Genomic DNA, 25,797 nt, shown 5'->3' with positions numbered 1-25,797 from the left:
GACGTTGAAAAAGGGATGAAAGGTAAATTAAGTCTAAAATTTTTAATAATTTGTAAAAAACGGCATAAGTTAGTTAATACACTGATTTTTGGTAATAGAATATATTTTAAATTTATAAATATTTAACATTTGTTCTATAAAAAATATATTTTTTACTGTTTTTTTTTGTTGTTAATTAATTATTGCAATTTTTTAATACCAGAATTAGATAAATTTTAAATGTTTTACAAAATATAAATAAGTATTATTATAATTATTTTCTAGTTGTTTTTTATATATTACTTTTTGGCCTTTACAACTATATTACTATTCTTGTTTTTAAATAATTTTTGTATTTAAATTGACAGCTTGGCACACTTCTATTGTTTGCTGTGTCAATATTGGTTTAAAGTGTTAGACTAAATTTAAATGTAAAAAACAAATACATTTTAATATCCGCTATAAATTGGGTGAAATTAAATTACCCAAATTCAAGAAAATGGATAGTGTGTATATTATAATAAATACAAACAAAAAAATTAAAAACATTAAACAATTTTAAAATTAAAAAAAAATTAACAAAAAGAAGTTTTGTAAAAAAATTAACAAAAGCAATTAACAAAAAGAAGAAAAATTTTAAATGTTATTTCTTAACAATTTTAAGTCATATTAGATGGCTAAATCACGTGGTTACAGTTATTTTTGTTATTCTGAAATACATTTTCTGTAAATGTGTTCAAATTGTGAAAAATACCACACCGGTAGGTAGCAGTAGAGAGTCGTATAATCAACCTCCAATTATTAGTAAGTTAAATCAATAAACGCTTGCAAATTAATTGCATTTTCTCAAAACGTGCAAAATTTTTAAAAATTTTAGTAAAAGCAAAAAAAATGACTAAAATGTTTGCATACAATAAAATTAAAATTTTGTTACCGAAAGTTACGCTATCGTGAAAGTAATACCACTAAGCCATTGAACTACAGGCTTTAAAATATAATAATAGTTATTTTCTTTTTTAATATTGCATATAAGTATACTGCTGTAGTGTATTCAGAAATACTTTTTATTTAAGAGTAAAAACTTGTAAATTTTTGCATTTTTTCAACTTAAAAATTTTAAAATTTTTTGGCAAGTTATATTTGTTGGATATCGCTCTTTGCGTTAGTTTACTATAGGTTTTTAGATAATTAAGTAGAATAGAAGAACAAAGTATTTTTAAAATTCCAAATATAAGTTTACAGAATGTTTAAAGCGTTTCCATGGTTACTACCGTTTTCATATTTACGATTCTAAATGGTTTCCATAGTTACGAAGTTTATTATCGAAAGTTTAAAAATTGAAAAAAATAATTTTTACATAATTTTAATTGTATATTGGATTTTGAAAAGTAAATGTTCGAATCATTTCTAGTTGTCGAGATGTTGTTACGATTAATATTTCTGTTCGCTTTTCCAAACAAAGTTTCGCTAAACTAATTCACTATACTCGTGATTGTGACGTCATCAAAATCCTATTGTGTTACGCCAACCGGGTAACTAAAGAACGGACAACAATTTTTCTGAGTGTTTTTTCGACCGAAATCGAGTAAATTTATTTGTAACAAATGTCAGCCGCGATTTTTAAATTTATTTTAAACGTCAACCGATGCGGAAAATGAAAACGTAAAAAACGTTTTTTTTTATTTCTGTATCGAGCCTACAGCTTAGCCATTAATCGATAACTGCTACCCGATTGATTGCTTAGTTGAAGGTTTAGTTTGAAGAAAACACTGAAGTTTTTAGGCATTGAGCTCGTTTTTCATGTAGTATGAGTAAGTAAACGTTTTAAAGTCGCATTTGTTTAGTACAGAAGGTTTGATCAGTCATGCGGAATGCTCTAATAAACACATTTCTATCAACAAAGTTACGTTAAAGTCGCGACCTTAATATAAGTCAGTTCTGAAAGTTTTTATTCGGTAATACTTGTCTAATTGATGCGAACAATGCCCTTAGTTGTATTGTTTATGAGGTCACATGTGCTGAAACAGTTAAAATGATGCCTAAGGCGAAAAGTGTCAAAGAATTTTATAAAAGAATGTGAATAATATACAGACTTATTAGCTCGATTTAGTAACCACAGGTTCAAGCTTTATTTTGTAGATTATAAAGTGTATTTGTAATAATATAATAAGATACCACATTGTATAGTTAATTTAAAGCATTTTTTGGTAATTTGAATATCAGATTTTCGCATTTTTATTGCAAAATTAGATTTTTTACAAGGTTTTTTAGTTTAACTTTTTATCGCAATAAGTTTTTAAAGTCTTCAAACTCATTTATTCTCGCACATTATAATATCGCCTTATCTTCTTTTAAACGCCTAATTATCCAATTACGGTATGCGATATCGTTTTGCGCAATTTTCGTAAAATTTTGAGAATATTTTTAACGTGACATTCACATCAAACGAAATAGAGATATTAAAGTTTATTTTTGCAAGAAAACTAGCAGAAAAATCAATTTATTTTAAGCGTTTTATCAATGGTAAGTTAAAAAATTATAGTTAGTTATATACAACAGGGTTGCCTTTGCAAACAAAATTACGAAATTTAGGAATAAAATTTGCAAAAATATTATAGATTAGGTTTTTTACGACTTTTTAAAAGTTAAAAGTTAAAGTTGTGATTATCAATCGCCTGTTAAACAGTTTATTTAAATGTAATATCCAGACAGCAAAGTTGAAGTCGTACTGACCTTGTTCTGTAGCCAACCAAGCGAAATCGGGTGACGAAAACTTAACGACAGTTACTCATGATAGATAATTAACCAAATCCTAATCATCCAATTATTTGTCATTGGAAATAATTAGTGTAGTTGGAATGTTTATATTACTAAAATACTTTTAAATAAGTTTTTTGTTAATTCTATTTTTAGATCTTATTTGGGAGATATTTTTAGGCAACGAAACAAAATTAATTTTAGAATGTTTAAAAATGCGTTTAGTTTTTACCAAGTATTAGAAAGTTCTGTAATAAAGATGTATTACGAATCTAGTTTTCCAATATTATCGAAATAATTAGATATTTTAAGCAACAGAACTGCGTAACAAATTTTATCGATTCTGTGTTGTTAAAAACTAAGGTCTTCTAGTAAGATGCATTTAAGTTTAAAGGAGTTAGGTTTGAAAGGTATTTTACAAAGTTTTTCAAGTCCTTACCACAGCATAATACTACAATTGTTTAGCTCAATTTAATACTTAAATTTAAGTAGTGTCAGTTGTTTATATTGTATTTATATTATTTTCTTAATACTTTTTTTTAAATATATTGTAACATAGTTTTAGGCTTGCCCCCTTATAACATTGGCACAATATTTTTGGCTAGTTAATCTGTGAATAGGAGGATGCCTATGAAATAAAAGTTATGCAACGGTAAGTTTATAGCTATACAAACGAAGCATAGCATGCTCTATTATTCAGCAACATGTAGTTAGTCTAAATGGAGCCCTAACACCCGTATTCACTTAAGTAGTTGTCTGTAATTTGAGCAGACTGTTTGGTACCTAATTATTCGGAAATGTCAAGTTTATATATCTACTTTAAAGCTTGATGTAACTTAAAAAGAGGCTCTTTTCCGGTTATTATTTGATTTTGTATTTCTATATATATATATATATATATATATCTTTAAATTTGTTTTAATATATCAAAGCTTTAATATATAAAGTTGCACTTAAGTCAAAAGAAATGTCTTACTTATATATTTTGGCAATTGTTTAAAGTACTTTACGCTTCGTATGTTTAACATTTTATTGTACTTGCCAATATAGATTTTTAACATATGTTATTCGTTTGAGACCAACTTAACTTACCTATAAATTAAGTATTTGTTAATTAGAAGTATTAAATAGTATAAGTATAAGGGTATTATACGTACAATTACCTAACATATTTTTATATGTATAGGTCTATTTTGTTTAAGTTTAAAATAATTTTCTATACCTTTAAGTTGAATATCATTTTACATAACGCTTTGTAATATATAACAGATGTGTTTATAAATAGCATTTTTTTCACGTATGGCATTACTTAATCACCTTAACAAAAATTACCTTTTGCTAAATATATTTTTACATAAGACCCTATACAAGAAAGGTTTAATTAGGTCGGTGACGACGAGCCAATAATATACCCCCCTCCCTAGCGCTTGCGTCAATGCAAATTAAAGCGTATGCATTTATCGATCTCATGGGAGATCTAAATTCATTCATTGCAATCTAGCGGTTAAAGCATTTCTTATTATGTAGGACTAAATAATGATCCGGCGAGGTACGACAGTGAAGTTACATCGCACAAGCAGAACTCAACGCGATTCAAGCCAACTTTACAAAGCAACGGGAATCAACAAAGAGGAAACTATAAGCCGTTGTTGGATACTCACCGCACAGGCGGTCAACAAAAACTTGTGTCGTTCAGCGACGATCTTGTGCAATCGAAATCAAGTGAAAACTTAATCAAAAACTCGGATTTATTACAAAACAACAAATCTAATTCACCAGCTAAAGGATTATTGGACACATCTACACAATCTTCACCACAAACAACTAATAAACAACCTCCAGTGGCTCCAGTTGGTGGGGTTGATTGGAATAAAGTAATACAAGCAGCTAGAGAACAATATAAAGTAATGCACGGTACAGCAAGAAAGCGAAAACCTCCCCCCCAATCTGATGTGGGTAAGGCGGAAACCTCGCTGTTGTGTTTGACCTTGAAAAACCCGATAAGAAGAGCTTGTATTAAAATCGTGCAATGGAGGTAGGATGATGACGTTTTTATATTTTTAAATTTTTTGTGAATTTTAAAGGCTGAATGCTTTAACAATTGTTTGCTTATTAAAAAAAAAGAAACTTGGCTTTTTCAAGAAACATTTTATGTATTTTATAAGTTTACTAGGCCAATCTAATGCCATAAAGTCACTGCGTTAAATTAACTATGGCTATAATGTTATTTTAAAAAGAATATTAACTTTTTATTTTGCCAATTTTTACATGTAAAGCTGTAAGTCATTTTTGGTCAAGTTTTGTTAAATCATCAGCACCCTATATTTTAAATGGGCATATCCCAATATAACATACGGCCTCGTATGAACGTTCTGTTAATAAGATATACATTTCCCTTCTGCAATCAAGTTATTAAGACTTCGCCTGTCTTGATATAATCGCAAACAGCTGCAAAAGTTACGTTCAAGCTATCATCTAACTTGAATGGATATTATAAAGGTTTAACGAACGCAAGGGTTTATAGTTGACGATCAATCTTTAATTTAGTTATAAACTGATTCATAAAACTTGAATTAACTTACAACCCAGCTGACGCTAATTGGAATATAACAACTAATAGTCATAAAAACTTTTAAAGTACCGCAAATTATTTTTTTAATTAATATTTTTAAATACTTACAAATTCTATATTTAACACCTTTGCTACAAAATTCTTGTATTAAGATATATATAGTCAATGTTATTGTCAAAATATCAGTTCACATTCCAATACTAATATAACTTTGTATTTCAGGCCTTTTGATATTTTAATTCTGTTGACCATTTTTGCTAACTGTGTCGCTCTTGCCATTTATGTTCCTTATCCAATGGAGGATTCAAGCACAAAAAATGAAATCTTAGTAAGTTATAAAATTGCCAAACTAAAGAATTTATTTAAAATATCTTGCTAATTAAATTGTATTGTAATTTTCTTTTTTACTTGTTTTAATTAATAAAGTTGAATAGGTATTAGTATAAATTCCTTTCATTTATAACTAAGCATTATGTTAAATGCTTGTGCTATTTAAAGTGTATTGGTTAAGTTTAATACTTAAACTAAGTATTTAATTTAAAGTTGCAATAAAAATAGATTTTATTAAAGTGTTAAAAATTTTTAAAATTGAACACAAGCTTTGTTTTTTTCTAGGAAAAAGTTGAATACGTTTTCCTTGTAATATTTACGGTCGAATCTTTCATGAAAATTGTGGCTTTTGGTTTTGTTTTACATCCAAATGCTTACTTGAGAAATGGATGGAACATTCTGGATTTTATTATCGTTGTGATCGGGTAAACACAAGTTTTGAATTTTGTTAAACTCATTTAGCTTTGAATTAAATCATGTATATATTTAATTCTGCTAAAAAAACATTTTTTTTTCGTTTTTTTTTAAAAAACTTATGTTTTGAATTAAATAAAAAACACCTTTTTTGTTAAAGATAAAAAATTTAAATTGTACACTAAATTAATCACTACAGTTTTTATATAAGTTAATTTGGACAACATTTTAAATGTACAACCTATAAACTGAGTAATTTGAAATAATAATTATCAAAACAAGATTTTTTTTAAATTGAAATTATATATTATTGGCTTGTGTTCAAACTAAAACTGAAAATAATTGATCACACATTCTTGTAATTTTATAATCGATAAGTGTGCAGGGAAATTCAAGTCATTAAACCACCTGTCTGTTGTATTAAGAACACTGTAACATGGTGTGCTTTGTTATATTAGCTGCACCTGCGTAAGGTTGTCGTGTGTTGTCTAAATTTGATCCATGCTGTGTTTTTTTTGTTGCAAAATCGATATTAGGCACGTGCTCTATGTAGGTTACCTTCTTATAAGAAATTACCTATACTATATTTTCACTTTTGTTGTTCTATTTTTAATATTAAATTTTTAATATTTAAGTATATCTATGGCGTAAAAACATTAACCATATTCACTTGGATTGAAAATTGTATTTTACCGTTATCAAAACTATTAGTATTTATAGGTTAACTTTCAAAAACTTCTTTTTCCTACCAAAACTTTTTTCAATATTTATATATCATTCAACCAAGTCAAACTTAATTATTTAATTAATTTTCCAGGTTGATCAGTATAGTATTTGAGATGGCTGATGTGGGAAGCACTGACAAAGTTCGAGCTCTTCGAGCTTTTAGAGTTCTTAGACCTTTGAGGCTCGTTTCAGGAGTTCCAAGTAAGTGTAGTGTTTGGTCAAAGTCTGTAAGTGTGTAATTTCTATCTTGAGAAAGGTTATTTTATTTTTTTTGATCCAAAATTTTCTAGTTTTATTAAAATTTTAAATTTTTTATTTAACTAGGCCTTCAAGTTGTTTTAAACGCTATTATTCGAGCTATGCTTCCTCTCTTACACATCGCTCTTCTTGTCATGTTTGTTATTATAATTTATGCGGTCGTTGGTTTGGAATTATTTAAAGGAAAACTTCATAAAACTTGTTATTTAAACGAAACAGGTAAAAGATTATTTTAAAAGTTTATAGAACAATAAAAAAGTATTTTTATATATATATAGTTGTAAACATAATTTTTTAATTACGTCTTTTGTATTAAAAATATTATTATGACGTCATAATAAAGGAAAGTATGACGTCATGGCCAATGAAGAGCCAGCTCCCTGCGCGGTTAGGGGCGAAGCGGGAAGACATTGTCCCGACGATACGGTCTGTCACGGGGGGTGGGAAGGTCCCGCTAACGGAATTATCAATTTTGATACCTTCTACTTTTCGGTGATCACTGTATTCCAATGTATTACGATGGAAGGCTGGACCGACGTGCTTTACGATGTAAGTGTATTGTGTTTGTAGTTATATTACGTTAACAATGTTAAAATAATGGCAATGTTAAAATAACATGTGGTCCTGGGTTTGATCCCCACTGTTCTCAAGCTGTAGCCTCTTTGAGTAATGCACTACTGCATAAACTCCTGCTGAACCAATACTTATAAAGCAGTTATCAGGCATATATAATCTATATTATTCCATACTGCCAAAGGCAACTCGAGACTGGGTCGGGGTAACCGATGTTACTCTACGTTTTGGTCGAAAAATCGATCTTTTTTATCAAGGATAAATAAATATAAAAAAATATTGGGCATTTTATGATTTAAGTTTATATGTATTTTAAATTTATGTATGGTAAAAATGTAAGAGTTGTGGTTACTATATGAAGTGTATTGTTTTTGTTGTAAATTATTAAAACATCCTGCTTTTTTATTTTAAAGTGGAATTTAAGACGTTTTGAACTAATGTAAACTGTTATTGTTTCAGGTTTTGTTTTTAATTTTACGGTTTAACAAAAAAATATTTTAAACAATTTTAAATAAATCTTCATATTTAGAAATTTCTAAAACCCTGCAGATAAGTATTGTAAGACAAACTTCTGTTAAAAACCTGTTAAAAATTGATCATGATTTTGTAAACTAAATATTCTTTATTAAATACTGTTCTATTTTAATTTTTATTTAGACCAACGATGCAATGGGAAGTTACCTACCCTGGGTGTTTTTTGTTTCTCTTATTATCGTCGGTTCGTTTTTCGTCATGAATCTTATTCTCGGAGTGTTAAGCGGGTAGGTAAACACTGTTATATTGAAACTAAACAAACTTACGACTCAAAACGTAAATATTATTATGTACAAATTGTAAAAATGTCGGGTTGAGTTAATGTAATAACTTTGTGCAATTTATCACTAATGTTATACCTATTACCATTTCTAAAAACGGTTTTGGTGTCAATTTTCTTTTAAATTCATTCGGTTGATATATTAGTTTTTTAGTTTATTTTATGACAAATTATATTTCGGTCTACTAAACGTTTTAAAGCGCAAACACATTTGTTTATCAACACCTAATGGTTTATACTTGTTTATGTTATTTTATCATGGTCTTATGAGCCCAGTTTTAGTCATACAACACGGGGATTTCCCAAATTGGATTTGAAACCTTTAAACCAAACATATTTTTATTTAAAAATATTTTGGTAAAAATATCACTAAATATTCAGTAATCCAATGTTATGTATAAAATATATTATCTATGTTAAATTCAGGTTAATTAAATTTAAATGTATAACTTGTGACGTCCTTCACGTTTGTACTCGAGGGAGTTTTGTTAATGGCTTAGTTTCGCACTTTTGGTTCAGACTTCTAAAATTTTTGTGACGTCATAAAATTGTTTGTTAAAAATGTTATTATTACCATGACTTGAGGGTTACCTTTGTTTGTAAACTATTTTATTATCGCTTAAAGTGAAAATTAATTTGACCTTTGACCCATTTTTTACAATGACGTCACTAATAATTACAATTTGTCGTCATTAAAAATTTACCTAGAATTCATAACACAAAACATGTTGCTTATGACGTCACAAAAATGCAACTTCAATGACGTCACATTTATTTTCTAGAGAGTTCTCCAAAGAGCGAGAGAAAGCGAACGCGAGAGGAGAATTCCAGAAGTTGAGGGAGAAGCAGCAACTGGATGAGGATGTGAGAGGATACATGGAGTGGATCACTCAAGCGGAGGACATCGATCCTGATAATGAAGATGAAGATCTGGATGAAAAACGTAAGTTTGTGAAATTTTGAAGGGAAATGTTTGCGTTGTATTTAAATCTGTATTTTTGGAAGAAATTAGAAATCATAGAATTTAGAAATTATTACAAAGAATTAAAATTTTTAAATTTAATAGGTTTTGTGGATAAGTTAGGAAAAAAGTTTACTTTGATCAATAATTTAAAATTAGGAAATTCAAAAAACACTTAAATTAATTAAAGATAAATGATTAAAAAAAAATCTAAAAATTTTACTATTTTTAATGAAATAATTTTAAACATTTTTTTTGTGAAAATTGACTTCTTAAAATTTATTTTTTCGCTAAAAAAAACAAGATCATAAGATAGTGTCGTCAAATTACGAGTTACGTAATGCATGAAAGATTTATCTGTTAAGAGAAATTCCTTTATGACGTCATAATTCGTATTGTTGTGGTTTCGACCCGTGGGCGGAATATTTGACATATTTTCGATAAATTTTAAATAGAAGGTTTCAATTTACTAGAATTTTAAACCCCTAAATTATAAATTTATTTTGCAACGATTTTGAACCTATGTGCTAAACTTTTCACAAACGTTTATAATTTTTTAATATGTTTTAAAGTTTTAGAAATTTCTTATTACTCTTCAAAACGTAAACTTATTAATTTATAATTTTTGCAAAAAAATTGTTTTATAAAATCTGTGACTTTTTAAAAATCTTACAAAATTGTCAGAAATTTTGTTATTTGCGCATAAAAACATACGCGCATGTTAGAGTTATTTTGTTCTGGTCTATGACTTTTTTTAAGTTGTTGGTTTAGCAAACATTGTTAAGTTTGCATCTGATGACTATTGTGTTTTTGTCGCTATATAGTAACAAAAGATGTGTTTGTACATTTTGATCTATAACTTAATATACTTGGTATTATGTTATTTTTAGAATACGGCCTTTATATATCAAATAAATAACTTGTAAATTTAAATGTGATTTCTAGATTTAACGGCGATGTATTTATATCTAAACCGCAAATATTTTAAGTTACTTTGTTATTGGCTTTTCAGTTTTTTGCAAAATAATTAAACTTGTTGTTTAAATTTATTAAAAACTACTTGGTTTTAAGAATTTTTGTTATATTTCGGATTGCACAACATAAATTTGGTCACGTGATATTTTTAGGCCAATCAGATATGTTTGACGAAAGCAAAAGTGACGTCAACTCCACACAAACAGACGAGAATTGGTGGCAAAGACAGCGGTAAAAAATAATTATTTTTATATTAAGACATTAAATTAAATGTTTGCACAAAATCAAAACTTCATAATGGCTAAATGATAAAAATATTTAAATTTAATTTAATTTATTTTGTTTAATTATTCTGCATGCTCGTTTTGCATGTTAATATTGTTGGCATTTTTTTAATTTAGATTTTTAGATGTTAAGAAATTTTCATAATTTATATTCCTTTATTTTAACAGACATTTTTAATTGCACAAATAATACTTTTTATTATTTTATTCATTTTTTTATTTCAACATTTTTTTTATTTTATCATTTGCATTTCTGCACCATCAACACATCTAAAAAACGGATATTTTCATTTATTCAAATCATCTCAGAAAGAAAATCGGCAAATCCTGTTACAAGTAAGCGTCACCTTTTATCATTCATTTTAATTCAATTTAATTGTGGCTAACGATTTAATAAAACAAGTTAGGGAGATTAGATTACCAACGTCATGGCTATAAATAGGCTAAGTATATTTCAAAGTAATGCAGCCAAGATATGAATGCAAGATATAAAGCGAATATGTTCAAAATATTAAACACTTGAAATAAATTGCACACATTTTATCGAAATTTGCTCTTAAAAAAAATTGAGAAACTATTGATCAAATATTGTTGAAGTTACGTATAAAAAAGCATACAAACCTGAGGGCTAAACTTATTAGCAGACATATATATGCTAGTAAGGTTTTACTTAGAATTGTGGTTTTCAAATGCACTTTTGACAGATGTAAATTAGGTTGGATTACAATTGAAATGCTCTGTTTCAGTTTTAAGTGTAAGCATTCAATCTTATATATTTGTTTAGTGTAACGTTTCAATACTATATGTAACATTACTTTTAACACAAATAGTCTAGAATTTTGATCAGCAAACAATGTTGTTATTTCAAAATAACTTGCCAAATTTTGAAAATTGTTTTTTTTTAATGAATAGAATTTTTTAGAGTTATTTTACTGATTAATCTTATAACATATCTTAGCGTTTGCCTGAACAAACTTGAACTAAATTGTTTGTTGTTTTTATGGATAATAATTTGATTAAAGATTTTGTATTTTGATTTCTTACCCAACACAACAAATCCATTTTGTTTGACAGCATACTTGACTTTAGCTATTAGGGCACATTGGACATTACAGCTCATTATATTTTACATTTTTAGAATTTTAAATGCTTTAAATATAATCTATGTTACTATATATATATATATATATATTTTTTTTTTTACTTTTTTAAAAGTTACCCTTTGGTTACCATTTTTAAACTTACAGTTTTGGGGCGACTTTACTTACATACTATTCTACATGTTTTAACTTAAAATTAAATATGCAAAATACATTCTGTAAGATTTTAAAATTATAAATATTTATTTTAGTCGCCGTTGGAAACGTTGGAATAGAAAAACTCGTAGAAGATGTAGACTGATGGTTAAATCACAAACTTTTTACTGGCTGGTCATTGTTCTGGTGTTTTTAAACACCCTTTCTTTAGCCTCGGAACATTACCAGCAGCCTGATTGGTTGTCACGTGTCCAAGGTAATACTTTGTTACTAGTTTAACTTTATATTAGATTGAAAAAAAGGGGGGGTTTTACATGCAAATTTGGAGGGGGGTTTTACATGCAAATTCAGGTAATAACGTTTTCTTACTTTAATACGAAAGGTTTAAGGTGGATTTTCAATGTTAGTATAGTCTATTTTTATCCAAATTCAATGTACCTTACAATTTAAACTGCGTATTCGACTATTTTTGTCAAAATTATTTAATTAAATTAAAAAAAACTAAAATTTTGCAGATCTGTCGAACAAAATATTACTTGGAGTGTTTACTATTGAAATGTTGATCAAAATGTACGCATTAGGAATGCAAGTTTACTTTGTTTCTCTGTTTAATCGATTCGATTGTTTTGTTGTTTGTGGAGGTATAATCGAACTTGTTCTTACTGGAGCGCAGGTAAGCACTTATATCTAAGTTTATTTGTGATTAAATTAGGTAGACACTTTTATTTATGTTTTAATCAATAAAAATATTCACTTTATAAATATTAGTTCGCACTTTTGGTAAGCCCCTATCTGTTTTAAGATAATTAATAACCTTTGAATTTATGGAAATTTCAAAAGATAAATTATCTTTCTGCTATATTTTGTTTACTCGATTTTTTTTAATCAAATATTATTTAACATGGTATATTACCTTCTATAAACTTTAAGCCTTGTTAGATATATCACGGAAATTTATTTTTTCAAAATAGTTGCGGTTATGTGGTGACCACATTTTGTGCGCTATTTATTTGTACTATCGTTATGCTTTAACTAAGCGTTAAAGTGTGAAGGTTAGCAAGTTGGAGATATTTAATTACAAGTTTACGTGCACAAAATATGTTAAAATATTGAATATATTCTCATATTACTTTTTGTTTTTATAGTTAATGGAACCTCTTGGTATTTCTGTTTTGAGATGTGTTCGTTTATTACGGATATTTAAAATGACAAGGTTGGTAATACAATCTAATACATAACATCGCCTTTGTTAAAAAAATTAAATTTATTGTTTAAAAAAAATCTCTTTTATTATTGCTTTAAATTTTTATTTTGTTACTTATTCTAGATATCAAGTTTCTAAATATATATTGCTTTACGTTTTTTTTAAACAAAAATGAGTTAATATCAATTTCTTTACCTTTTCTTAGATATTGGAATTCTCTTAGCAACTTAGTTGCATCTTTACTTAATTCAATCCGTTCCATTGCTGGACTTTTGCTCCTCCTGTTCTTGTTTATTGTGATCTTCTCGCTTCTTGGGATGCAGTTATTCGGGGGAAGATTTAACACGATCGCGGAGGGAGATCATAAGATTCGATCAAATTTTGACACTTTTCTTCCAGCTTTACTTACTGTTTTCCAGGTACTTATTTGATGAAAGAATCGAAGAAAAATAACTTAATATTCACATTTAGAAACATGTTTTAGATGTAGTTTTTATTTGTTTTATTGAAATCGTATTAAATAAATAAAAATCTTTTTTTTTTAAATTTGTAAATTTTTTAGATTCTTACCGGCGAAGATTGGAATGTGGTAATGTACAATGGAATATTAGCTTACGGAGGCCCTCAAAGTGTTGGACTTATCATTTCAATCTACTTTATTATTTTATTCGTTGGTGGAAATTATATTCTGTTGAACGTTTTCTTGGCTATCGCTGTCGACAACTTAGCTGATGCAGAAAGTTTAAATGTTGCCCAGAAGGAAAAGGAAGAAGAAATAAAAAGAAAGAAAACACAAAGACTGAAAAAACTAAGGTAAAGATTTTAAAAAATGCTTACAAAAATTTTTTAATTTTTTGCAAAATTTTGCTAATATGACATTTTTAAAAATTTTTAATTATCATTTTTTTGAATTTTAATAAAATTTCTTTCTTATTAGAAATTTGTTCAAGAAGAAGGAGACAGTTAGTGTGGAGGTTGCAGAGGAAGGAAATGAAGACAAAGAAGAAGAAGCTAAATCTGTTAGGGACTCAATAGGCGATGCAGACGATCTTAATCAAGTCCGGTGAGTAACTAATTATTTTTTGTCCAAAAACTAAATGCTTATATTTTAGTTTTTGTCTAAATTTTAAAAAGTATTATAAAGGGACTTGCTTGAAAATAAATATATATATATATTGTAAATCAACCTAAATTATTCTTTTTTTTCGATTAAAAAATATTTAAATTTTCAATTTAAACCTGTACAATTAAAACTATTTTTGTTAAAGTTTTCATTAATATTTTAATTTCGTTTTAAATTAAGTTAAAAAAGCCTATGGCATTTAAATATGAAACGAAGCTTATAAATGATTAAAGCTAAGGTTAAAAAATCGATGAAGTTTTCAAATAAATGTCCAAACTTAAACAAAGAAAAACAATTTATATTTTTCTATAAACTCACGTGACCTTTTGTTATGCACCAATAATTTAAATTAATTTGGTAAATAAATATTAGGGTTTTTATTTAAATTTTTGGTTTATAACTTATGCAACGTATGTGAACTACTAATGCTTATTTGCATGTTTACGTTAATTTTGGTAATTTAGTTTACTAAACTTGATTTTTGGATATAAATTTGCATACAAGAGAAAAATACCCGATAATTATTTAAAACAGCAAATAAGTTATTAACTTAAATATTTTACAAAACACTTTTTCCAAATTTATTTTTTTATTTTTTGGTAATCCAATCCATAATAAACATACATCTATATTGCATTGTTTTGGCAATAAAAAAATTAGTTTAGCCCCTTCGGCTATTACAAGTACATAAGATTGATAGTGTTTAGATTATTTCATGACTTTAGATTAATTCAAGATTAATGTAAGCTTGTTGAAACAATATTTGTTGATAGTTATTACGACTAAATAAGAATTTGAATTTTTTTATTGTCGTAAAACGACGTGATTTGTTTAATAGGCTTATTGTTGAAATAAACATGGAGATGTGGGTTTTGTCTTAGTACGTTGTGTTATATAAACAAAATCTATGATTTTTATTTAATTCATATTCGTTTGCAAAAAAAATAAAAAAAACTTAAATTTTTTTAACATATAAAAAAAAATTTAGCATCGAAATTACCGAGGCTTCTGAAACAAACTCCGATCGCCACCTACCGGAACAAAGTGACTCAGAAGGTCAACCAGAGGTGCCAGTAGGGCCCCGACCTCGACGATTATCCGAACTTCATCTTAAAGAAGCAAAAACTCTGATGCCACAGGCAACATCGTTTTTTGTGTTTACTTCAACTAATCCGTAAGTTGAAAAAAAATATAAATTTTTTGGTGTTTTTCAAATTTTTTTAAAAATTTCTAAGTTTTTGTTGATTTTATTTTTTATATTAATTGATGCTGCTTTTTAAAATTATTATTGCTTTTATTTTTTTTTTATAGAAATAGAATTTATTTTGATTATTATTTTATCTTTAGCCTATGCATATTAAAAAAAATAACAATTTAAAAAATTTTAATAAAAAATAACTATTTTTTCTGGAAATAATTCATAATATGGTATAGTTAATCTATTTATATTATTATTAAAAATATTGAATTAAAAAAAATTGTTTGATTTTAGATTTCGAGTTTGGTGCCACTTTATCGCAAACAACAATATTTTCAACAACTTTATTTTTGCTTGCATTATGCTAAGTAGTGTAGCTTTGGCGTGTGAAGATCCTATCCATTCTGGATCACAAAGAAACGAAATTTTAAAGTAATTTTATATTTTTTGAGTTTTTTTACATTACTTAACACAAAAAGCAACAAATTTTAATACCTACATACTAAAATTATCTTAAACTTTATTGTTTTAAGTTTTCAGATAAGAAAATTTTTTTTTAGATATTTTGATTACGTTTTTACTGCGGTATTCACGATTGAAATAATGTTAAAAATGGTCGCATATGGAGTTATAGTCCATAAGGGATCGTTTTGTAGAAACTCTTTCAACTTATTGGACTTGTTGGTTGTTGCTGTATCACTTATATCGATGGTTGGAAAGTAAGTATTTAAAGTTTCAAGTATATCTTGTTAAAAACTCATCCTCAAGCATATTTTGATTAATATTATCTTTGTTTGAAATTTTGTATGTAACAACTAAAATATATTATGCAAAAAAACAAATAAACTTATTGTGATTTCTTCAGTTTTGTTAATTTTTTTTTCTATATGTTGCAAACTTAAACAGCATATTATTTGTTTAGTTCTGAAAGCTTTTCTGTCATCAAAATTCTTCGTGTGCTACGTGTACTTCGACCTCTTCGAGCCATCAACCGAGCCAAGGGATTAAAACACGTCGTACAATGCGTGTTAGTTGCTATCAGTAAGTTTAAATTTCTAATTTCAATATAGTCAGGTTTTTACTTCTGCAAACCCTATTGATTTTCAATGTCTAAGTCCATAACTTAATTTTTTTTAACTTATTTTGTTATTTTCTATTTTACTTTGTTTAATTTGCGTTTTAAAAAATAATTAAGATTTCAGGTATTAATTATATTTTTCTTTGTATATATAAAAGGTAATTTGTTGATAAGTTTTATGTGTTTTTACATTTTATATGATTTGTGTTAAAACACCTCTTTAATCTAAATATAAATTTATTTTAACATTTTTTGTATAGGTACCATCGGGAATATCATCGTTATAACAACCTTGCTTCAGTTCATGTTTGCTTGCATTGGTGTTCAACTTTTTAAAGGAAGATTATATTACTGTAATGATGAATCAAAATCCACAGCCACTGAATGCAGGTTAGTTGTAAAATTTAATTCAAGCTGTTAACAATATATAAAAATTTATTTACATTTTTTTTTCTGGTTTGTGGAATTCTAGTTGTTTTAATATATGTGATTAATTGGTTAATTTAGTTGTTTATTTTATTATTTGCCTGTTGATTGGGGTAAAGTCATATGTTTATTCAATAATACGAGCATACAAGTTTTATAAATGTTTGTATTCATTATTTTATTTAACAGAGGGGAATATTACATTTGGCCACATGAGGTCGGATCGGATCCGATAGTAACGAAGCGAGAATGGCAAAATAACGAGTTCAACTACGATAATGTCTTGAATGCAATGTTGACCTTGTTTGTAGTTGCTACGTTTGAAGGGTGGCCTGGGTAAGATTTTATTTTACTATTTAAAATAAAATGCTTTTGTTGCCATTTTTAAATATAAGAAGAAAATCTTTGTCGTATAAATTATGGGGGCTATTTTATATATGTTACTAATATTCAATTTATTTTAAACTAAGCGTGATATCACATTGTCCTAAAATCTTTGTTTTTACTTAAAGAGACTACAACATCTATTTTAAATTTTTTTTTTTATTTTCTAGACTTCTTTACAAATCGATTGATTCTTATAAAGAAGGAGTTGGGCCTCGTTACGATGCGCGGTCAGCGGTGGCGCTATTCTATTTTATTTATATTATCGTGATAGCGTTTTTCATGATGAACATTTTTGTTGGTTTTGTGATTGTGACGTTTCAAGAGCAGGGTGAACAAGAATATAAGAATTGTGAGCTGGATAAAAACCAGGTAAAATTTAAATCAAGTTTTACCCAAAAGTAAAATTTTTGCCTAGATACCTCGACTTTTAAATAATTTTTGTTTTATTAAAAACAAATTTTAAATATTTTTATAAAGTAGTTTCGACCCATTAGACTAGGTTTAAATATTAAATATAAATTAAAGTGTTAAAACTTTAACTTTTATCTTTAAACTGTTATATATTTTACTAGCGACAATGTGTTGAATATGCGCTTAAAGCCAAACCAACTCGAAGATATATTCCTAAAAATCCGTGGCAATATAAAGCTTGGTTCATCGTTAATTCAACCTACTTTGAATATTTTATGTTGGCTCTGATTCTGTTGAATACAGTCTGTCTAGCTATACAAGTAAGCAAACAAAATACAATTTTATAGAATTTTGTTTATTTTTTTTGTTTATCTTACAAAAAGTAAAGAAAGTTTTTTTATTATGGGGTTATATTAAAAAAGTTTAAAGAATTATTATTAGTTTTGGGTCGAAATTATATTTAAAGACAAACTTGACAGTTTTGTGATAAAAATTTTTGCATTTTATAAATTTAATAAAATAATTGCTTATTTTGTCTTTTGTAGCATTATGAGCAACCCGAACAGCTAACGGAGATCTTAAATTACATGAACTTTGTGTTTACTGCTTTGTTCACTCTTGAAATGATCTTCAAACTTGTTGCATTTAAACCAAGGGTAAGAGTTTATTATTGTAAAAATAATTTAATTTTTAAAGTTTCGTGCTTTTTGTAAAATATGTTTAAATTTTAACGGACTTTGTTAAATTTTTTAAATTTAAAATTGATTAAAAAACGTTTTAAGGGCAATTAATTACCTTCAATATTATTTAAAATTTCAACGGTATTCGTTAATATATTTTTAATAAGTTTTGATAAAACTTAAATTAGTTTCTAATATGTAATTTTTTACCTATTTTCTAACCTAATTTGACATGTTCAATCTCCTACACAGGGATATGTTAGCGATGCTTGGAACGTATTCGACTTCCTAGTTGTAGTAGGGAGCATAGTTGATATTTTACTTATGAAAATCGACTCAGTAAGTTAGCGAAAAGGGAGCGAAATTTAGTGACTTTGTGGTGGAAATTAGAGCATGTTTTTGTACTGTCCCTTGTTAACCTAAGCTGTTGTAGTAACAGTTTACTAATACCCCGCGCATCGCTGAATTATTCCGACTAACCCCCTTATCTGATCACGTGACCTTGACAGCCTCCCATTTTCTTTTTTTCTCTTTTTCTTTCTAAAATTGATTTTTCTACAGCATTATTGCGAAGACGCGTGGAACGTTTTTGACGCGATTGTGGTGTTCGGCAGTATTGCTGACGTCATAGCAGCCGCGTCACTAGTAAGTGGTCATCACGAACATAATGACGTCACGAATCAATGATAAAATTTAAAATCACGATTGTGGTACATTTTCAGACATAAGATCACGCAATATCACGATAAAAATCACGTGACATGTTATCATATCGTGACCGCACATTTTTTTCACCTTATCATAATAGAAAATTGATGACGTCACATATATCTTTGGCATATATCATAAATCTTATACTTCAGGCTGGCTTCATGTCACTATAATCGCAATTCAAATCAAATGCATTGGCATGAATTACTTAAATTTTTCAACATTTCCACTTTTTTTTTTAACCTGTCTTTCAAGAAAAATAAAACACTTTTGTTACAAAAAATTGGGATTTTTAGGATTTAAAAAAAAAAAAAAAAAAGCTGTGCTAATATTTATGTATACTTTTGCTAATTGATTGCTTTGCTTGTTTGTTGCATGTTAGTTCTGTAGAAATGTCGTTGTATGCCTGGATGTTAACAAACATTTGCCTGGTTCAACTAACATTAACACCTTAACATTTAAACCATTTGCTTTTGATTTCCAATTTTATAAAATATTATATTAATAGATTGTTATGTTATATTAACCGTAAGATGTACAATCTATTTAAACATATATAAAATTCTATAAATTAATTTAGTGTATTAACTTTTATTTTTGAAAATCTTGTTAACATATTGGACTTGTTCAATTACATTTTTACATAAATGTTTTTAAATGCCAATATTTAATAAAATATTTTGATATTAACAGGGTGGTGGAAAATCTTTTAGCATCAATTTTTTCCGGTTATTTCGTGTTATGAGATTGGTCAAACTTTTAAGCAGGGGCGAAGGAATTCGAACTCTTTTATGGACGTTCATCAAATCCTTCCAGGTGTGAAATAATTTCTTTATTTTGTCCTTATTAGGGAACTATTTTTGTTCTAAATTTTGCCCACAAACCAAATGTGACAGTTTTATTTAATATTTATATTTGTTTGATTAATTATATATTATGTTTAACTTTTAAACTAAAGCTTTAATATTGGTATTATGAATAAAAGTTACAGTTTAAATTTTTAAATCTTTTTTTATTTAGGCACTGCCCTATGTCGCTCTTCTTATTGTTTTACTCTTCTTCATTTACGCTGTGATTGGAATGCAAGTATTTGGCAAAGTTAAACCAATTCCTGGAAATCAAATTAATCGAAATAATAATTTCCAAACTTTTCCACAATCAGTGTTACTGCTGTTCAGGTAAATTACTAACTACCATTTATAAAAACTAATCAGGACAAACATTCCCTCTAAAGTTAAATGTGTCATTATCCTTTTATAAAATTCTCATTGTCTATAACTTTACACAATAGAAATGTTTTTCTTCGACACATCAAAAAAACTGCTTCCCCTAAACGATTTATTAACAAAATTATTACCTTATATTTGTATCTGTTTTGATTATGTATTTACTATTTGGAGTTTATTGTAGTTTTTACATATACTGTGCATTTTACATCAGGTCGCACCAACACTTTATATACTGTGTCACAAATAGCGCTGTCTTATTCTTCATGATAACAAAACATATATCCAAATATGAAATATGTTCATGAAATTTATAAAGATAAACAACTTACAATAATTAATTTGCTTAGGTGCGCCACCGGGGAGTCGTGGCAAGAAGTAATGTTGGCTTCTGCGGCAGGCCAGGAATGTGACGACGCCTCGGATTGGAATTCAACTGGGAAGGCAAAACCTGAAGACAAGTTCACATGTGGAAGTAACTTCTCTTACACCTACTTTTTAACCTTCTACATGTTGTGTGCATTCTTGGTAAGTAAACCGTGTAGGTTTGATTCCCGCTAACAGCTGTAACAATTAATTTTAAAATTTGTTGTAGTAGCTGCGCTTTTGTTAAAAAAATATCACGTAAATAATTTTTTTTTAAGTTAAATTTTTCGTTTGTGTAGTTTAAAATAAATTTTTTTTGTTTACAGATTATCAATTTGTTTGTTGCCGTTATTATGGATAATTTTGATTATCTAACTCGGGATTGGTCAATCTTGGGACCTCATCATTTGGATGAATTTAAAACAATTTGGTCGGAATATGATCCAGAAGCAAAGTAAGTTTTATTCAGATATTTATATTTGTTAGAATTTAAATTTAAACGAGACAAAAAACGTCTCCAGAATTTTTATGATCATAAGCTATTTAGACTCACCCAATTTTAACTAAGGGCACAATGCCATTTTACTTAATTTTGTAACTTTAATTTTTATGATTTTAGGGGACGAATAAAACATTTAAATGTCGTGAAACTGCTGCGAAGAATTCAGCCTCCTCTTGGTTTTGGTAAATTATGTCCACAACGAATGGCTTGTCGCAAACTTGTAACAATGAACATGCCTTTAAACAGTGATGGAACTGTTATGTTTAATGCAACCTTATTTGCCCTTATTCGTACTTCGTTAAACATCAAAAACGAAGGTAAGATTTTTGGAAATTTTTCTATTTAAGCTAATAATTGATGTTTGAATGTTATGTAAACGTAATGTTTTTTCATGTAAAATTTCTCAAATTTTTTGAATCTAATTTATTTTATAACCCAAGCATTTATTCAAATTATCAAGCTTTGTGACAAAGAATTACCTGATAAGATAATATTATAATTTTAACAATTTTTTTAGGCAACATCGACCAAGCTAACGAAGAATTAAGAGCTGTGATCAAAAAAATTTGGAAGCGAACCTCAGTTAAATTACTTGATCAAATTGCGCCACCAGCAGGAAGTATGTAACTTCTTTTTTTCATTTTTTGAAACTTTTTTTATTTAAGAATAAAATCCTTGCAGTTGAATTCTAACAGTACATTATAATTTGTTTAAAATGTTTAAATTTTAAATCTTATACAACTTTAAATCTTATACAACTTTAGTGCAATAAAAATAGCATTAGAATAAGTGTTAGTAGTTACTTAATTTTTTGTCTTATGTCCATTAATTTTCAAATAACAATTTTTGTTCAGATGATGACATCACAGTTGGAAAGTTTTATGCAACTTACTTAATTCAAGATTATTTTCGTAAATTCCGTGAACGAAAAGCTGAGGCCAAGTTAAAAATAGATGGTGGAAACGAAACCCAAATTAAAGTTCCCAGTAAGAAAGATGTCGTCAGCTTGCAGGTAAATTTTATTTTACAATTCTGGAACAACATATACGAGAGTTTAAGTTTAAAAATTGTATTTTAGAAGATTTTCTTTCAAAAAAAAGATGTACTGATTTAAACAATGTAAGTTTTTTACGGATATTGATTTTATTTGTTGCAAATTATTTTCAGGCTGGACTTCGGGCGCTTCACGATGCTGGGCCGGAAATCAAGCGAGCCATCTCGGGCAATTTGATCCCAGAAGACGCGGGGTCGAATTGTGGTGCAGACCACGAACCCGAACATCGAGTAAGAGAAATAATTTTAATCAAAACAACTAATTTTAACATTTTTTTTAACAATTTTTTTTTTCAATTAACCGTTTATGCTTTTTAATTAATTTTTTTATAGGGTAAACTAAGCAAAAAATATCTATGTACATTTTAACATATGTCCATCTCGTTAAATTATAATTTAAATTATTTTTTCAAAAGCAACGGCGACATAGTTTGTTTGGAATATTAAGGAGGAACAGTGGATCTCCATCTCTTGCATCCAAAAGACCTCTCAAGATCGACAGTGAAGATCCAAAGAAGAGTAAAAGGTTCCTAACTTCAAGTCAAAGGTAATTTTAACAAAAAATTTTACTGTTTTTTACTTATAATGACCTAAGTAAAATGACCTAGCACTAAGTACCAAAGCAACGGTATTACTATAAGTTTTTAATTAAATTAGATTTCAGTTTGGTACTTTTAATAACGTTTTTCAAAAAGATATTTCCGTCAAATTAACAAACCAAAACATTATCAATTTTACTGTATATTATAATATTACTAATAAGTTTACGTTTAAATATTTTATGCAGTCCTCTATTGAACCGTCTTACCCCAAAAACACAATCAATTCACGACATTGTTGAAGCTGCAAAGCAAGCTAACAGACACGAAGGTCAAAACCTGAACGACCAATCACGTGACTCGAACACAAATAACCGACATCAATACAGCAGAGGCGCTTTAACTCATGGTGATAATGGGAATTTAAACAATTCTTCGTCGAACTATAGTTTTGCTAGTTCGTTAACTGATGAAGATTCGTCGCACGAGTATTACGAGTCAAAGGAACATAAAGGGTTGTTTAACAACCATACTAAACCACTACGAAGGTAATGACTGTTTAGAATTAGTATTTGTACCTTTTTAAAGTGATCAAAAATTATTCTATTTATCAGTTTACGCAAGCTTGAACTATTTTGTTGACTTTAGTTTTTTTTTTTTTGTAAAACAATTCGTTTATTTTTTTAAGAACTTTAAAAAATGAAAATTAAGAAAAAAATTTCATACAAATATAAATTTAAAAGGTTTGGAATCAAAGCGAGCAGATGGAATGACAAAGATTTATATTCCTGCCACGACCACTCCTCAATTATGTACCCACTTCTACCCACCTCGCCAATGGAGGACGATAGCGATTATGAGCACGCACGACCACTTTACAACTATGATGAAACACAATTCTCCGACCAGGACAACAAGTTGCCCTTCTACGAGTACGATCGACCGATTGATATCAGGCTTTCTGTTGATAATGAAGATCATTTTGTTGACGCTCGACAGCATGTCAACCAACGACATACGCAACGAAGTGAGCCTGAAATTACTAGATTCAACGACCATTATGAGGAAGATTTTAACCACTTAAGACAGCCATCAAACAGTATAGATCCGCATACGAAAAACAAGCGCAATTTACAACATCGAAACAGTTTAGGTTCATTTAAAACAAACTCTTACGACCAAAATGGCGGTATAGATTATTCACATTTACAGGCTGGGTATAGAAAACCCAATGGTAGAGTAAGACCTGTCCAACAACGAAGATTGTTACCCACTCCACCTTTAAACCATCACGAACACTCATTCGGTAGTACAATAAAACAGAAGTTTAAAGACGCTTGGCGCACGCCCCCGACCTCGCCCGGACGTACCCGGATTTCTATTCCAATGATAACACGCTCTGCAGCGCCCTCATCCGACGAAGAAGAATATGATATTTCCCACCAAAGAAGGTAAGAGATTTAAAGCACTTGGTAAAAGTAAAAAGTGCAGTTAATTTTTATAATTTAATTTATTAAAAGTTGCTCAGAGCATCATGACAAATTACATTTCTAAGTTTGGAAATACAGTTTATTTAACAAAGTTTTAAAAAAATGCGTAAATATGTTTTAAAATGTTTAAATATTCTTTTCAGATCAAAAAGCACTGTTCATATACCTAGAAGAGATCTACTTTACAGTCACGATTATTCAGACGATTCACCACGTCATAGTAGAAGGGGAAGTTGTGCAAATTTAATTGAACAGGTACAATTTTTGTTGGACTGGTTAACCTAGTATTAATATGGTAGAAGTGTAATTCATACATTTAATCTTTTTTAGGTGTTTGCCTCAGAAGGTTTGCTGAATTTGGCAAGAGACAAACATTTTATCGAAGACACTGCCGACGAGCTGGCCACTGCTTTTAATATGTCACGTGACGAACTTGAGACTGCCGCCAGTGGCCTTGTTAATCAAAGGTAAGTTAATGGTGATCTTTTTTTAAAGTACTAATGTTATAGAATATTCATATTAAATAAATACAGTTACGTGGAAATCCTGAAACAGCAGTCGCATTACAAAGTGATCGTTTTAGACAATTAGACATTCAATTTACATTTTTACTCATTTTAGAAACGCATCTTCTTGTCTCTCCAGCAGCGAAGAATCCTTAAGCAATGAAACGATGCCGTGTTCTCGTAGTGCATACCTGTATACAGTTAACTGTGATGACGACTGTACCAGTGCTGACGAAGCTATACGCACAACTAGAGAGCCTGGGTTGGAAAACGAGATTTTTGTTGTACCTGATCTCAGCAGTTAACCCATGCTAAAAACTTGAGTAGTTGAAATTGATTTACCAACCGGATGAAACCGGTTTAAATTGGTTATTTTAAAGCCAAGGGTGATTTTGGAGGCGATTTTTTGATTTTTAAAGTGGTGCAAATATCAGAATGAAACAATGTTTTTTGAAAAACTTTTGAACCAAAAAAATTACAAAAATTTTATATATTGAACAAAAGTGTTTTTCATGCAAATCTTGATATCATTTTCTCGTTCTCTTGTTGGTTTATTACATAAGGCACACCATTTGTTAATATTCTGTCGTGTCAAATTTTTATTTTACCTATTTTGTTGAAACGTAGGCACACCCTATACTGTGGAAAAATATTTATTTTATTTTATATTATGTCTCTATCAAACTGCTTCTATCCTTTAAATCTTGTCAACAAGAGTTTTAATATTTAAATTTGTCCATTTTTAAAGCTCACATTTTCAAAAATTTAAGGTTTAAATTTAAATGATTTTGCAATAGAATTCCCCAAAATTTTAAAAAATTATCATTTATGATTTTGTGTTATGTTTCAGTTTTCTTTCTGCCTTTCCGTATTCCTTGACGTCATTAATTTGTCACGTGATTTCACATGGGGTATCCCCAATTTCATTTTCGAAGGAAGTCGGTTATGGCGAATTTCGAATGTTACATTTTTGTCGGATTGTTTAAAATTAAATTTAA

The 25,797-nt window shown here is 28.4% G+C and overlaps 1 protein-coding gene across 2 annotated transcripts; it reads left to right on the top strand.

The window, feature by feature from the left end:
* LOC145751882 (voltage-dependent L-type calcium channel subunit alpha-1D-like) lies at positions 1-25,797 on the top strand. Of its 2 annotated transcripts, none has more exons than XM_082568013.1 (41): positions 1-22; positions 4,264-4,771; positions 5,531-5,636; positions 5,924-6,063; positions 6,870-6,979; positions 7,103-7,255; positions 7,380-7,585; positions 8,267-8,370; positions 9,206-9,366; positions 10,512-10,590; positions 10,953-10,979; positions 11,995-12,155; positions 12,415-12,572; positions 13,045-13,112; positions 13,309-13,522; positions 13,666-13,916; positions 14,041-14,166; positions 15,215-15,400; positions 15,719-15,856; positions 15,985-16,143; positions 16,347-16,465; positions 16,763-16,892; positions 17,118-17,264; positions 17,483-17,684; positions 17,888-18,046; positions 18,272-18,382; positions 18,968-19,051; positions 19,811-19,933; positions 20,138-20,295; positions 20,694-20,871; positions 21,036-21,163; positions 21,329-21,528; positions 21,729-21,830; positions 22,066-22,223; positions 22,379-22,495; positions 22,681-22,811; positions 23,052-23,351; positions 23,547-24,254; positions 24,437-24,548; positions 24,624-24,760; positions 24,915-25,797. In XM_082568013.1, the coding sequence occupies exons 1-41, from the start codon at positions 16-18 to the stop codon at positions 25,102-25,104; spliced, it is 6,756 nt and encodes a 2,251-aa protein (XP_082424139.1). In that variant the 5' UTR covers positions 1-15; the 3' UTR covers positions 25,105-25,797. The 2 variants fall into 2 exon arrangements, with proteins under 2 accessions (XP_082424139.1, XP_082424138.1); XM_082568012.1 differs by lacking the exon at positions 18,968-19,051 and adding an exon at positions 18,659-18,745.

The sequence above is a fragment of the Corella eumyota genome, chromosome 5 (genome assembly GCF_963082875.1).
Source record: "Corella eumyota chromosome 5, kaCorEumy4.1, whole genome shotgun sequence".
Lineage (NCBI taxonomy): Eukaryota > Metazoa > Chordata > Ascidiacea > Phlebobranchia > Corellidae > Corella > Corella eumyota.
Note: the sequence above shows the minus strand (reverse complement) of the source record. Positions and strands in the feature narration are given on the sequence as shown.